This window comes from Dendrobates tinctorius, unplaced genomic scaffold (genome assembly GCF_039654945.1).
Source record: "Dendrobates tinctorius isolate UK_male_01 unplaced genomic scaffold, ASM3965494v1 ptg000194l, whole genome shotgun sequence".
Classification (NCBI taxonomy): Eukaryota; Metazoa; Chordata; class Amphibia; order Anura; family Dendrobatidae; genus Dendrobates; species Dendrobates tinctorius.
Window position 1 is genome coordinate 2,260,263 of NW_027361861.1, and position 16,617 is coordinate 2,276,879.

The following is a 16,617-nucleotide window of genomic DNA, read 5'->3' on the forward strand; positions in this document are numbered from 1 at the left end:
GCAAGGTCATCTCGCCGGCAGCCCCCCTGCTCATGCTTCCTCCAGGGCAGACGGTGGTGGCTCTGCTGATCTGCGCCCCCATGCCACTAGAGGGCGTGCAGGTGGAACCCTGTTACTCGGAGCGCCTGCATCCTGGCATCCTGGTGGCCCACTCCCTGGCCACAGTGCGGGAAGGGACCGTCTTGGTACGATGTGTCAACCTGGAAGATCAGGATATCGCCCTGAAGCCCCGGGCCGAAATGGCCAAACTAGTAAGGCGTTTGGAGGAGATGCTGCCGGACCCGGCAGTCCAGTTGAGGGTGCAACCCGAAGATCCCTGGGCTGTAACGGTATGAACCCAACAGACTGCCGCACCCTCGGCTCAAGGAAAAGGGCGAGTCATCCTGGAGAAAATGCGGGCTGAACTTTCCGGTCTAGCGCCAGCCCAGCTTCTCCAGGTAGAGACACTTCTTGGACAATTTTATAATGTCTTCGCCAGCCACGAGGACGACTTCGGATGTACCACGGCCATCATGCATGGGATCCCCATGGCGGGGGTGGCCCCCATCCGGGAGCGATATAGGCAAATACTACCGCAGCTATACCAGGAAGTGAAAACTCTATTAGCCGAAATGCTCCGGAAGGAGGTCATACGAGAAAGCCAGAGCCCTTGGGCGGACCCTATTGTCTTGGTTAGGAAAAAAGATGGCACTTTTGCGTGGATTATTGGAAGTTGAACGCCTGCACCATCAAGGATTCGCATCCGTTGCCCCACATAGAGGAGTCTCTGTCCGCTCTGGGGAACACGACATACTTTTAAACCCTGGACCTGGCCAGTGGGTACTGCCACGTGCCGATGTCGGAGGAAGACAGAGCCAAGACGGCATTCATCCTTCCCATGGGACAGTTCGAGTTCAATCGGATGCCGTTTGGGCTGGCCAACGCCCCAGGAACTTTTCAGCGGTTGATGGAGCGGTGTCTAGGCGACCTCAACTTTGAAGCCACATTGATATACTGGAACGATATTATCATCTATTCCGCCACATTCAAGGACCACCTGAGGCGGTTGGGGCAGGTGCTCGGCCGGCTGCAGAAGTACGGGTTAAAGGTGAAGCCCCAGAAATGCCACCTGTTCCGCACCCAGATCGAATACCTGGGGCATACCGTCTCGGCAGAGGGTGTCCGACCATCCCTGGAAAAGGTCGCTGCCATCCGGGGGTGGCCTACCCCCGAGATGGTGAAGGACGTGCTGGCCTTCCTGCAAGACCTGCTGAAGGGGGCTTTCGCCAGGGCGAATGGCCGGAAGATCCAGTGGCAGCAACCGCAAGAGGATGCGTTTCAAGATCTCAAAGCTGCTCTCTCAGACGCCCCGGTATTGGCGTATGCCGATTTTTCGCAACCGTTCATCCTGCATACCGACGGGAGTCTCCAGGGACTAGTAGCTGTGTTGTCACAGGTGCAGGACGGCCGGGAGAAAGTGATCGCCTACGGTAGCCGGTCGCTGCACGACTCAGAACGCAACCCGGACAATTACAGCTCCTTTAAGCTCGAGCTCCTCGCGGTAGTGTGGGCAATGACGGAGCGATTCGCAGAGTACCTGGTGGGCTCTGAAGTAGTAGTGCAGACTGATAACAACCCGTTAGCCCATTTGGAGAATGCCAAACTGGGGGCCCTAGAGCACCGGTGGGTGGCTCGGATGGCCAAATTCAATTATAAGATAATCTACAAATGGGGAGCTGAAAACGTGCACGCCGACACGCTCTCCAGAATCCGACACACCACCCCAGGAAGAAGTTGAGACGACGAATTAGAAGTAGATGAGATGCCATTTGCCCTTACCACCACCGCGCCTACAGTCAACGCGCAAGAAGCACCTCATCCGGGACTCCTAGGAGGGATGCTGGAACAGCCTCGCGACAAATGGATTCAGCAGCAACAGGAAGATAGAGAGATTGGGCTCCTGCGCCGATGGGTGGCCACCGGTAAACTGCCCACGGGCTCGCAGAGACAGACTTTGACCCAAGGTATGTTGCGCCAGTGGGAAAAACTAGTCATCAAAAAGGGACTTCTATATCGAAAAGCCATGTCACGAACCACGTCAGCGACGATATGGCAGGTAATCGTGCCCGGAGCCCATCTCAACCAACTGGCCCGGGAAGCCCATGAGAAGGGGGCTCATTTTGGTGCTCAAAAGACTTTACAATGGTTCTAGCAGATTGTGTACCACCCACGCTTGCACGCTGCTGTAGAAGAAGTTTGTCGAACCTGCCGCCCGTGCGAGCTTGCTAAACCCCCGCGCAACGAGCCCCGGTGCAAACTATTGTAACATCAGCCCATTTGGAGCTTCTTACGGTGGACTATCTGACCATAGGTCCGGCCTATCAGGTGTATGAACATTGTCTCGTTATGGTGGACCATTTCACCAAGTTCGCCGTGGTCACCCCCACCCGAGACCAAACTGCGGAGTCGGCTGCCTATGCGATTTGTAAGAACTTTATTCAAGTGTACGGCTGTCCGCAATGAATACATTCGGATCAAGGAGCGTCCTTCCTAGGAAAAGTCATGGAAGAGCTACATCATCTTTACGGTATCGATAAATCGCGGACTACGCCGTACCACCCGCAAGGAAACGGAGCCTGTGAACGATTCAATTGTATGCTAATCCAAATGCTGCACACCCTGGAGAGCGACCGCAAGGCCCGCTGGCCTGAATATGTCCCTGAGCTGGTGTGGGTATATAACAATCGGGTGCATCGAGTGACTGGTTACACCCCCTAGTCATTGCTGTTCGGACGGGAAGGCAAAGGAATTACGGAGGTGAAATTGAACCCGGAGGAACCTCAACCCTGGACCGGGGTATCCTCATGGGTCCAAAACCACCGGCACCGGCTGCAGACCCTCCACCATATCGTCCATACGAAGCTCCAAGATCTAGAACACCAGGGGGTAACACTGCCCCCACCCATTGACTTTCAGACTGGGGATCGGGTACTCGTACTTGATCAACGTCCCCAAAACAAGTTAGAACCACGGTGGGAGCTGAGCCTGTACCGAGTGCTGCGCCGAATAAGCCCCGACGGGCCTGTGTATGAAATACAATCTGAAGGAAACAACGCACCTCTCACTCGGGTTGTGCACCGTAATGTTGTGAACTCATTTTCTGGTTTACCTCTGGCTTCTGGTGAGGGTGGTGGAGCTGGCTGTGTTGACAGAGGAGTCGTGAGTTCTCCATCCGGGCTCCCTCTGGTGGTGACAGCAGGTAATGAAGCTGATCTAAATGGCAGAGACCTGCCACCTGAGGAGGAGGACTGTGAGTGGACATCAGGACTCTCTGACTGGATTTAAGACCGCCGACTCCCTAATTTTGTGCTGGTGATTTTTCCTGCCCAGAGGTTCTGGTTTCCAGTTCTGTTCCTGCCTTCTCAAGCTAAGTGTGCTCTGCTATTTTTTCACATGAGATTTGGTCTGGTTTACTCAGTTTTTGTGGTCAGCCAGCCCCTCTTTTTTGCTCTGTCTTCAGAATATACCAGAGTGCTGATATAGGGAATTGAAGTCTAGCGACTTCAGGGTTTTTGTTATCAGAAAGTGTTGGACATTTTTTGGCAGGGTTTTGTACGTGATTGCAGACAGCATCTTTCCTTTCCTTTCTAGTTAGTGTGGGCCCCCATCGTTTGCTCAGCCTATTTTTCTATCTGTGTTTGTGTTTTCATCTTGTCTCACCGACAATACATGTTTGGGGGCTGTCTATTGCTTTGGGGTCTGCTCTGGGGCAGTTTAGATTTCCCCTTTTCTTGCTTTAGGCTTATTTAGTTCTCCGGCTGTGACGAGGCGTCTAGGATCAACGTAGGCACGCTCCACGGCTACTGCTAGTTGTGTGGATAGGATCAGGGGTCTGCAATCCGCTTAGTTGCCAACCTCTCTGGTTTTCTGGGGCTTAGTTTGTTTTTGTTTTTCCTCCTCGGTGACTCATTCATAACACCGTAACATGTTACGGACTTGTACGTCTACCAATCCCCCGCGGCCTGGGACATGGATGACGAAGAGGACTTCCCTGTTGCATCTGAGAGTCGCCCCAGTAGTGGCCCTACAGTAGATCCGGGGATCCCACCAGAACCAACTATTTGACCACCCTCCACCACCCCAGAAGACTCCACTACACCCGAGCTTCGACGCTCCGAGCGGTCAACAGCTGGCAAACCCCCTGAACGTTACAAACAGGACCAGTTCGTATGGCAACAAGGACTGTCGTCCCACAAAAATAACCCGAGTCTACGAAAACCCTCGCCCGAGGATTGGCGAACATTCAGGGCAGGGGAGTGTGGGAGGAACGGCCCCCGTCGAGTGTCCGGGCCGGAACCAAGGGAGCCATCATCTGGGTTCTGGGGGGAACTGTCCCCGGGGGACAGAGTTCGGGGACGGACCATTGTGACAGACAGATGGGCTGGGGGAGGGACCAGTATAAAGGAGGCGGGGAATTCCCGGGACGATGAGTCAGCAGACCGGGACAGAGGCAGCAGGAGACTGCGGGAGCGACTAAAAGCTAGAGCGACTTACCAGTGCCAGGGAAGATGCTCACTGAGGACTCCAGAGGGACGGCGCCAGGGCGATCCTCCGAGACTTGCTGCCCCGCTCCAGCCCGAGGCTACAGTTCGACCTGCGGCCGCTGCCGTCTCGTTCCAGCTCGCGGCTGCGGCCCGCTCCCCGCCACCCGCAGCCGCCCAGCTCTCACCAGTGGCCGCGGCAAGTACAGTGCCGTCGGCGGCCACCACTGTTCCGCTCTGGTCCGCAGCAGGGGCCGAGCCTCTGCTGACCGCGGACTCCCTGTCGCAGCCATTAGCTGCGCAGGTGGCCTGTCATTCGCCACCCCACATCGCTGCCGCTTGCCCCAGTCCGGGGGTTGCGGCCCATCCATCCAAGGACTCCGCCGGGGCCTGTGGGGCTCCAGTGTCATCGGCGCGCCGGAGCGTGCGAAGACTTCGCCAACGCCTCAGCAACTGGGCCCAGCGAATACTACGCTGAAAGACCACCAACCCGAACGGCGAGGGACATCTGGACGGCTAAGTTGACTATATAATTAAGGACCCGTAGTCGGCCATACCACGGCCCTATAGTGACCGGCTATTGCCGGAAGTAGTCGTGTTCTACCCGTTTGTGTTTGCTTGTATTGAGCCCCTGCGAGGGCAACCCGTGTTGCCCCTTTTGTTGATCAGGCCGTAACTGAGGAAAGTTCCCTCTAGTCTTATAAACGTTATTCTAGAAAGCACCAAATTGTCTCGCGACTCGTCACTGCATCCTGCGTACCTGCAAATACCACAGGAGCAGCAGGAGATACTCATGAGTGGACCCGGGAAAGGTGAGCACAGAACTGTTTATTTCTTTATAATAACCTATAGCCTGGGACAGAGGCGATCAAAACAATGTATCTACCGCAAAAAGCTATCAGTAAAAACATCGGCTCAGGGCACAAAAAATAAGCCGTCACACAGCTCCATATACTGAAAAATTTAAACACTATTGGTCTCGGAAAATGGCGACAAAAGCAACATTTTTTTTCTTACAAATTTCCATTTTTTTTTTTATTATTTAAGTGGTGACAAAAAAACCTGTGCATTATAGAATCTGTGTACTCGTGCTGACCTGGAGAATCCTATTGCCAGGTCAGTTCTACTATACAGTAACATGGTAAATAAATAAAAAAACAAAATAAGAAGTACCGTATATACTCGTGTATAAGCCAAGATTTTCAGCCCATTTTTTGGGGCTGAAAGTCCCCCTCTCGGCTTATACGCGAGTCATATACGGGGGTCAGCGGGGGAGGGGGAGTGGAGGGTGTCAGAGACCATACTCCCCCCCCAGCACAGTCTCTGCAGCCCCCCCTGCTTCCCCCATGATCTCAGTGTCCAGCTGTTCCTGCATTCAGTGGTCACGTGGTACCGCTCGTTAAACTCATGAATATGCACATATTTAATTAGCGGTACCACGTGACCTCTGAATGCAGGAGCAGCCTGGGACGCCGACATCATGCTGGAAGCAGGGGCTGAAGAGACCGGGTGCCAGGAGGGGGGCGGTGAGTATGACGGGGGGGCAGAGCAATACTTACCACTCCCCGTTCTATTGTGCTATCTCTGGGTCCTCTGGCTGTGACATTTAGCGAGGGCACGTTGACATAGTCAGTGCTTGCCCTCTGCTAACGTCACTGCACATGACCCGGGAAACAGCGATGGAACCGTGAACGGTAAATATAGCCAGTGCCGGGGGCCTGAGCCAGCAGCTACACCGGCACCTGGCCCCCAGCGACGGAGAGGTGAATATTTCTTTTTTTTTTTGTTATAGCAGCCGCAGCAGCATATGGGGGTATTTACAGTATGTATGGAGCTTCTACATGGGCCACTATTAACCTTTGTTCAGCATATGGGGGGTATTTATGTATGGAGCATCTACTTGTGCCACCATTAACCCTTGTGCAGCATATGGGGGGTATTTATGTATGGAGCTTTCTACATGGGCCACTATTAACCTTTGTTCAGCATATGGGGGGTATTTATGTATGGAGCATCTACTTGTGCCACCATTAACCCTTGTGCAGCATATGGGGGGTATTTATGTATGGAGCTTTCTACATGGGCCACCATTAACCCTTGTGCCTGCATATGGGGGTATTTATGTATGGAGCTTCTACATGGGCCACCATTAACCCTTGTGCAGCATATGGGGGTATTTATGTATGGAGCTTCTACATGGGCCACTATTAACCCTTGTGCAGCATATGGGGGGTATTTATGTATGGAGCTTCTACATGGGCCACCATTAACCCTTGTGCAGCATATTGGGGTATTTATGTATGGAGCTTCTACATGGGCCACTATTAACCCTTGTGCAGCATATGGGGGGTATTTATGTATGGAGCATCTATTTGGGCCACCATTAACCCTTGTGCAGCATATGGGGGGTATTTATGCATGGAGCTCCTACTTAGGCCACCATTAACTCTTGTGCAGCATATGGGGGTTATTTATGTTTGGAGCTTCTACTTGGGACACCATTAACCCTTGTGCAGCAATATATGGGGGTAGTTATCCTTGGAGCATCTTGTTGGGCCACCGTTAACCCTTTTGCAGCATTTTATGGGGGTATTTATCTATGGAGCATCTTTTTGGACCACCATTAACCCTTGTGCAGCATCACCCTCGGCTTATACATGAGTCAATAAGTTTTCCCAGTTTTTTGTGGCAAAATAAGGGGGGTCGGCTTATACGCGGGTCGGCTTATACACGAGTATAAAGTATACGGTAATTGTGGAAATTCACTTTTTTGCAATTTCAACGCACTTGGATTTTTTTCATGAATGATGTCATTCAAGAGTACAACTTGTCCCACAAAAAAAACAAGTCCTCATCTGGCTATGGGGATGTAGAAATAAAGTTATGGCTCTTGGAATTAGGGGAGGAAAAAATGAAAGCGCAAGTGCGGAAAATCACAAAATCATGAGTGGCTCAAAGTTAGGTTCACATTAAGGCCGGGATCATACATGCAAGAAACACGGCTGAGTCTCACATGTTAATACCCGACACTGCCGCCGGCACTCGGGAGCGGAGCATTCAGCTCCATGTATTGCTATGCAGCCGGGCGCTCCGCTCCTGAGTGCCAGCGGCATTGCCGGGTATTAACATGTGAGACTCGCCCGTGTTTCTTGCATGTGTGATCCAAGCCTAATACAGTGCTCTCCGCTGAGCACTGTCTGGGTTTCTGCCAGAATCCCCAAAAAACTATGCTGACGGGAACTGCAATGGAGCCATTCACTTGAATTTTATGCTGGAGTCACAGAGGGACACTGTCTGGCCTCCATCCTGTTCTTAGTCTAGAGACATGTACAAACATGTGGCAAATCAATATAGTGCTCGGTTGATAGTACTGTATTAATGTACAAAAATGTAGCCCTTATGTGGACCTTGTGACTTCACTATACAGGGCGGCCCATTTTTATGGATTCATCTGGGTGGGCCATTTATAAAATGGCCTCCATGGTCACCGCCCGTCTTGAAAAGTTTTCCCCCTCGCATTTACTAATGTGCCACAAACAGGAAGTTGATATCACCAACCATTCCCATTTTATTTAGGTGTATCCATATAAATGGCCCACCCTGTACATCAAGGATTATATCTGTCAAGTTACAGTATATTCTCTACTTTGCCATAAGTGACATGGTGGGGTAAGTATAATATTACAGGGTATATACACTAGTTTCCTTAATATTGCGTTGATCCGGGGAGCTAGTCTGATTGCCGTATGTGGAGTCGGGAAGGAATTTTTTTCCCCAATGTGAAGCTTACTGTTTGCCACATGGGTTTTTTTTGCCTTCCTCTGGATCAACATGTTGGGGCAGGTTAGGATAGGATATGGGTTGAACTAGATGGACTTAAAGTCTCCCTTCAACCTTAATAACTATGTTACTATGTTACCTGCAGTTCTATGTAAAGAACATAGTCTAATCACAATGATTTGTGCCATATGACTGTAGCTTTTCTTACTACTGTCACCTCCAGCGCCCTTCTCCCAATTGCACTCTGCTGCCATTTCACACAGATTTGGGGCTTAAAAAGAATGCTCAAGCCCTCATATTTATAGTGTACCTAACAGCTGATTCATGCTGTCCGAGCCTCTTAGACTAATCATCTAAGGCACATAGTCACTGGCCAGCTTTTCAAATTACCTGAAACGCCATAGTGTTTCATAGTAAAATATACATGGCTTCTATAATGCAGCCAGTGTCCTGTTCATTTTGCACATAGTTCGGGCAGCATGAATCAATAGTCAGGTTCGCGTCAGGGCAAGATTTTGAATTCATGACCTATTTTGTATACTGCAGTGTTGGCATTTTGAAAAAGGTTTATGTACAAATTACATTTAGGACTGGTCCATAGAATAGGTAAATTGTATGAATGAAGAGCAACCCATTGTCTGATTTGTGCATTCAGTGAGGAGAGGTTTGACTGTAGTGGCTGTCAAGTATACCCTCTGACACTCTACTAGAAGTACTAAGACACAGCAGTGAAAATCACTTGGCAATTTATAGTGAATCATTAGTTACCTTATTAGTATTCAGACTTTATATAGTAAAACTGTATAATTAACAAAGTGGATGAACAAAAGAGAAATTTTTATCACAATTTGGTGTGATCACCCATTTCCTTCAAAACGGCATCAATTTTTCAAGGTTCACTAACCGAACATTTATAGTTTGCTATAATTGGTGACTCATACACCTAACAAGTGATAATGATCATCATTTTCATACGTAGGTTGAAACACAGTCATTAACTGAAACATGAGCTCTGTAGGAGGCTACAGAAAGTGAGCTTCTGCAAGACATTTTCATGTCACAGGTTATATACCATGGTAAGACTGAGCACAGAAACAATACAGAAAGTAGTTATACTGCTTCAGCAAGGTCTCTCCCTGGCAATAACTTAACAGCAGACTGGAATTTCAAGATGTTCCTTAGAAGAAGCTCCAAGAAATGGGCAACGTTGAGGACAGTAGACGCAATGATCTTTCAAGTAACCAGGCAGCAGATGAAAGACCCATCATGCTTACTTACCTTCAAAATGAAGATAGTTCAGAACTTGCAGTAACAAGTGGGTACCATCTACTGTTTATAAAGGTCTGGCCAGAAGTGGTCTTCATGGAATAACTGAGGCCAAAAACCCATACCTTCAACATGGAAAACCAGGCCAAACGATTCAACTATGCACGAAAACGTAAGAAATGTCAGCAAGCGCTCTGGATGGAGGAGTCATAAAAGTAAAATATTTGGCTTTTGAGGGCAGTTTGTTTGCAGAAGGGCAGGAGAACAGTACAAAAATGGGCGTCTGCAATAAACAGAGAAGATTTCTTACAAGTTTGGGTCTATATTTCAGCAAATGGAGTTTGTGATTTGGTATGTGTTAATGGTGTCCACAATGCTGAGAAATATAGGCAGATACTTATCCATCATGCAGTACTTTCAGGGAGGTGTCTGATTGGCTCCTTGTTTATTCTGCAGCAGGACAACGACCCCAAACATACAGCCAATCTCATTAAGCGCTGTCTTCAGTGTAAAGATCAAGGAGTCCTGGAAGTGATGATCTGGTTCCACAGAGGCCTAATCTCAACATCATCAAATGTGTCTGGCATTACTTGAAGAGAGCAAAGAATTTATGTAAGCTAACATCCACAGAAGAAGATCTGTAATTAATTCTCCAATATATTTGGAACAACCTTCCTAATAATAATAATCTTTATAGTGCGCTAACATATTCTGCAGCGCTTTACACACATTATCACTGCTGTCCCCAAAGAGGCTCACAATCTAAATTCCCTATCAATATGTCTTTGGAATGTGGGAGAAAACTGGAGAACCCAGGACCCCAGCGCTGCAAGGCTGCAGTGCTAACCACTGAGCCACCGTGCAGCTATATGCTAGTGCATCTAGAAGAATTGATGATGTTTTGTAAGTAAAGGGCGGTCACACCAAATTTGATTTCTCTTTTGTTCATTTACTTTGCATTTTCTTAATTGATAAAAATAACCTATTACTCCTATTTTTGAAAGCAGTCTTTGCTGTTTTTTTTGCACAATACTATATAATACACACACATTAGTCAGTTATATTTATGTTATCTGCTATGTATGTTGAATAAGTAAAAGCTATATAGTAGATATTTTAATAATGATAATTTTGCTTTCTTTTATTTCCGCATAGGTCACCATGCCCTATGAAGATTATCTACTTCCTACAAGAAAGCAATCCAAGTCAGTTTTGGTGACGATAACATTGACTTCATCTAACTATACTCTGCACATGGAGCCCAAACCCTTGCTTGTGCAATATGAGAAAAGGAAATATTGGCTTTGGCTGAAGATCTTGGGGTTTTCATTTTATAAATATATATATATTTTAGCTTAGATGCTGTGTTTGACACCCAGCTAGCTGACAAAACAATTGCTCCTTATTTATTATAATATTTAAATAAAAGAAAAGAAAGGGGGAAGGTTGCACAGTATTTTTTGCTTTCATACATTTACTGTGGACAAGGAGGATCACACTAAAATGAATGAAAGCATTTATGCAAAGAGATGTAGGTTTACTTTTTCTTTGCTTTATATTTTCTGTCTTGTACATATGTGTAACAATTTTATATACCGTAAGTGGATGAGAAACTTCAATTCTGCATCATACTGGCTTGTGTGTAAATCACCACTGCTGAGATGTAACAGGCTGTCAATCACTGGATGATAGTGATCAAAGTGATTCCCCCAATAAAAATGATATCTTTTATGTAGACATCTGATATGCCAGTCTTGGGAAGTCTAACATAGCAGCCATAGGCAAAGCATGGTGGAAGTGCACTGGGACATGTTCTTGATCTTGGATGGCTTTTTCCAAGTGCATTGAGACGCCAACAATGCTCTTCCAGACCAATTTACATGTGGATTCAATGCTAGCTGTATAACCACTGAATCCCTATTTAAAAAAAAAAAATTTATAAAAAGGTTTAATTTTTATTGAAGGACTAGTCACATCACTGCAAAAATATGCTGACAGGTTCCCTGTTTAATGTATCATGTGTTACTGTGACCTGCTATTCTGTTGCTATAACAATACAGGCAATGCTGGTGGAGCAAAACTTTAACCCACAATTTTTTTCAATCTTGTGCTTTTTTTTCTTGTAAAAAAAAAAAATTTGGGATAATAGCTGTTTTAACAGTTACCATTTTGCTAAAGCAAACACATTTCTTTTGCTGCATTTCTTATCCTTAGGATGCACGCCTACAATTGGAGCCCAGGTCTTACTACTACTACAGTTATTGTGACATTAGTAATGTTCTAATTTTTGGGAGAAACTGCCAAATCTTTTAGTGTATGTCAAGTATTTAACTTTAATCTGGCAGAAACATGCTCATCTGGCATATCAAAATAGTCCATATTCATCAAAAATATGTAGTTTTCTGACTCTGCACAAGAACATGATAAAATGTTTGTTTTATTTTCCAAAAAGCAACAAAACCAAAATATATAAGTACAAAGTTAGGCTTTGTAATGTGTGTTTAAGTAGTAATATCCAGCCCAAATTTCCTATCCGGGATCACGGGTCATGGGGAGATGATTCTATGTGTTACCATGACAGCCATTGCTGCAATGTTTGTCTTCCTGTACATAGAAGACTGTTATTATAATTATATACCACAATACATGCAAATTTAAGTCAGCTGAAAAAGTGAAAAGTAAAGTTTTTAAAATATTAAACAAAGAATGAAAAAAAACCCATAAAAATTGTTATCACTCCTCTTTTTATCGCAAGTTACGGTAAAAATAAGCATATTTAAAACAATATAGATATTGCCACATTCATAAATGTCTAATCTATCAAAATATAAATTTCTTTTAATCTGTACAATATACAAAGAAAAAAAACATAGTATGTATCCCCCCAAAGAGGGTACTGTTAAACACTGCAAGCTGTGCACAGTGAAAAGAAACCCTCACACAGCCCTGACTGAAAAACTAAAAAGTTATGGGTCTTAAAATGGTAACACAAACCAAATTATTATTATTATTATTTTTTTAAAGTTTGTAACTTTTTTAAAACTATTTATCTGTTTAAAAAAATCTAAACAAAACTTATACAGTGGCATGTAAAAGTTTGGGCACCCCTGGTTAAAAATTCTTGTTAAAGTGAACAGCAAGTTGAAGATTAAATGATCTCTAAAGGACTGAAGTTAAAGGTGACACATTTCCTTTGTATTTTAGGCACAAAATAAAATAAAATATTTGTGTGTGTATGTGTATACATATATATATATATATATATATATATTGTATATATGTCTGTGTATATATACTCATCTTTTACATTTTAAGATTTACAAAAATGAAACTAGGCCAAGGCAAAAGTTTGTGCACCCTGCATTGTTGGTACATAGTAGCACCCTTTTTGTATCACAGCTTGTAAACACTTTTTGTAGTTAGCCAAGAGTCATTCAATTCTTGTTTGAGGGAATTTCATCCATTTCTCCTTGGAAAATTCTTCCAATTCTGTGAGATTCGTGGGTTGTCTTGCATGTACTGCTATTTTTAGGTCTAGCCACAGATTTTCAGTGATGTTCAGATGAGAGGACTGTGAGGGACATTGTAAAACCTTCAGTTTGCGCCCTTTGAGGTCTTCTATTGTGGATTTTGACGTGTGTTTAGGATCATTATCCATTTGTAGAAGCCATCCTCTAAGTGTTAAGTTTCAAAAATATCTTGAAATTTTATTGACTCCATTCTTCCCTCTACCCATGAAATGTTCCCTGAGCCCTTTTTTTTCCCATACATACCTTTTGATCGTTGTGGCCAAAAAGTTATATTTTAACCTCATCAGTCAACAAGACTTGTTTCCAAAATGCATAAGGCTTGTTTAGATGTTCTTTTGCATACTTTTGAAGCTGCATTTTATTTTAGAGGATGCAGGAGAGATTTTCTTCTGATGACTTCCATGAAGGCCATAATTGTGCAAGTGTCTCTGAACAGTAGAACAATGTACCACAACTCCAGAGTCTGCTAAATCTTTCTGAAGGTCTTTTGCAGTCAAGCAGGTGTTCTGATTTGCCTGTCTAGCAATCCTCTCATTGAAATTTTGCCTGGTCTTCTACACTTTTTCTTGACCTCCACTTTTCCTGTTAACTGCCATTTCTTAATTATATTTCAAACTGAAGAAAGGAAAACTTGAAAATATTTTGCTATCTTCTTATAGCCTTCTCCCTCATGGTGGGCCTCCGCCATTTTTATTTTCAGAGTGCTAAACAACTGCTTAGAAGAACTCATGGCTGCTTTTTTGGCACAAGGTTATAGGGGGTTGGGGTTTATAAAGCTGGGAAATTTGCATCATCTGGCATTTTCTAATGATCATGAACAAGTTATAACCCTTATAGGTTTATTAAGGTCTGAAACATTGGTCAAAGTTATCTTTTTTTATATCAGGTAATTTTTTATTAAACATTTTCAAAAACTGAAAAAACAGGTAATCACATACAGGGTATTTCCCAAATAGTGTAATACATAAACACAATAGAACCCCATAAAAATCCCCCCCATCTCACCCCCCACCCTCACCTGACAAAAAAAACTTTTCTTCTCTCCCGATGCATTTGGTCTCTCATAGCTACAGTTTTCCGGCTATAACCTCCTCAGCTCTCTCAGCCATGTTAATCTAGAAGGCGCCAACCCGGGAGTGTCCAACCAAGGCACCCACATATCCTCCCATTTCTTAATTGTTCTTCTCTTTTGATACACATATTTCTCCATATATATTATTATTAACTGCATCGGTAACTTCCGTGATTGTAGGTACAGAAGATCCCCTCCAGTGAGCCGCCACTCTCTTACGAGCTTGATATAATATTCGTGAGACTGCCAGCTGATGTCCCTCTGAAAGCGGCAAAGTCTCCACCCGACTCAGAATGATCAAAGTTATCTGAGCACCAAATCTCCAGGAGTGCCAAAACTTTTGCATTGGCCCATTTTCCTTGTGGTAATTTTTAAAATGTATTATGAGACGCATCCCAAATTTTGGGGAGTAAAATAGGAAAACCATTTTTTTTTTTTAATAAAATGGTGGTGCGTCTTATAATCCGCTTTTACGGTATCTTACCTGGAGGGCATCGGCAGTGGAGCAAGGTCCCAAGTGGCAATGTCGCTGCTGCAGCAGGCTGGCGGTGGAGGAGGCAGTAGATGCTGAGGGACACAGGCTGGTATGAGGTATGCTTTTCAATGAGGTGGCCTTCGGAAAAATGGACTCCAGAGGCGGCGCATGCACAATTGAGATCTCGGGAAACGAGATCTCAGTGTTGAGATCTCAATTTGCGCATTCTCCGCCTCTGGCAGTTATTTTCCTGGAATCCACAGCATTGAAAAGCATGGCAAGTGTGGGGACTCCAGGTTTTCAAATGTTGTCGGAGCCCCCCACACCCCCGAACACCACCTGCTACCAACCTGGGGCCAGCAGCATCGCCCCATTCCTGCAGCCAGCAGAAGCCTCCTGCAGCAGTGACCCTGGGATCCCACTACTCCACAGCCAGAAAGCTACATTCTGCTCATAAGATCCACAACCATTTTCCCAAAAAAATTTTGGGCAAAAAAAAATCTGCAAAATCTGAACTCCAATTTGGCACTTCTTTCCTTCTGAACAGTACACTTTGTTACATAATTTCTTCTATTATTCCTTTTGAAAATGAAAAACTTGCGGCCAAACATTTTAGTTGAAAAAAATGGTAATTTTTCATTTACTCAGCCCAATGTTATACAATTCTGTGAATCGCCTGAGGGTTAAACTTTTTTTTAGCACTTTCAGGGGTCCAGTTTTTAAAATGGTGTCACTTTTGGGTGTTTTCTGTCACATAGGACCCTCAAAGTCACTTTAAATGTGATGTGGTGCCAAAAAAAAATTGGTTTTGTAAATTTTGTTGACTAACTTTTAACCCTTCTAACTAAAAAAAAACTAAATTGTTTAAAAAATGGTGATGTAAAGTAGACACGTGGTAAATGTCATTAATTAACCCCTTAATGTCCAATGACGGACACAGTCCGTCATTTGACATATCCCCTGCTTTGATGAGGGCTCCGGTGCTGAGCCCGCATCAAAGCCGGGACATGTCAGCTGTTATAAACAGCTGACATGTGCCTGCAATAGGCGTGAGTGGAATCGCTGTCCGCCCGCACCTATTAACTAGTTAAATCCCGCTGTCAAAGCTGACAGCGGGCATTTAAATAGCATTTCCGGCCGCCGGGCCGGAGATGACCTCATCGCCGACCAATGTCACGTGATCGGGGGTCGGCGTCATGTTGCCTGGACAACCAGAGGTCTCTATGAGACCTCTATGGTTGTTCCAGGCATATGGCTTTCAGCGCCACCCGGTGGTCGGCGCTGAAAGCACAGCAGTAAATCTGCTACATATGGGTGATCTGCTCATCGCCCATGTGTAGCAGAGCCGATCGGGTTGCACATGCTTCTAGCTTCCTATGGAGGCTATTGAAGCATGCCAAAAGTAAAAAAAAAAAAAAAGTTTAAAAATAAAAAAATTTAAAAAAACCTAAAAGTTCAAATAACCCCCATTTTGCCCCAATCAAAATAAAACAGAAAAAAAAATCCCACATACACATATTAGGTATCGCCGCGTTCAGAATCACCCGATCTATCAATAAAAAAAGCATTAACCCGATCGCTAAATGGCGTAGCGAGAAAAAAAAATTCAAAACGCCAGAATTAATTTTTTTTGGTCGCCAAGACATTGCATTAAAATGCAATAGCGGGCGTTCAAAAGAACATATCTGCACAAAAGTGGTATCATTAAAAACGTCAGCCCGGCACGGAAAAAATAAGCCCTCACCCGACCCTAGATCATGAAAAATGGAGACGCTACGGATCTCGGAAAATTGCACAAATTTTTTTTTTTTTAGCAAACTTTGGAATTTTTTTCACCACTTAGATAAAAGGAGGACATAGACATGTTTGGTGTCTATGAACTCGTAATGACCTGGAGAATCATAATGGCAGGTCAGATTTAGCATCTAGTGAATCTAGCAAAAAAAACAAGCAAAAAACCAGTGTGGGATTGCA

The 16,617-nt window shown here is 45.0% G+C and overlaps 1 protein-coding gene across 10 annotated transcripts in view; it reads left to right on the forward strand.

Moving 5' to 3' along the window:
- The window catches only part of DPF3 (double PHD fingers 3), a 474,508-nt gene that overhangs the window by 433,826 nt on the left and 24,065 nt on the right, over positions 1–16,617 (forward strand). For 3 of the 10 annotated variants that reach the window (XR_012221569.1, XM_073552708.1, XM_073552709.1), the window contains one exon: positions 10,722–11,303. The exons of the other annotated variants lie outside the window; for them this stretch is intronic. Coding sequence is in view for 1 of the 3 variants with exons in the window: in XM_073552709.1 (XP_073408810.1) it covers positions 10,722–10,738 (17 nt within the window). In the remaining 2 variants the exon portion in view is untranslated. Of the gene's footprint in view, positions 1–10,721; positions 11,304–16,617 lie in introns of those variants that run through there. 10 annotated transcript variants of the gene reach the window in all.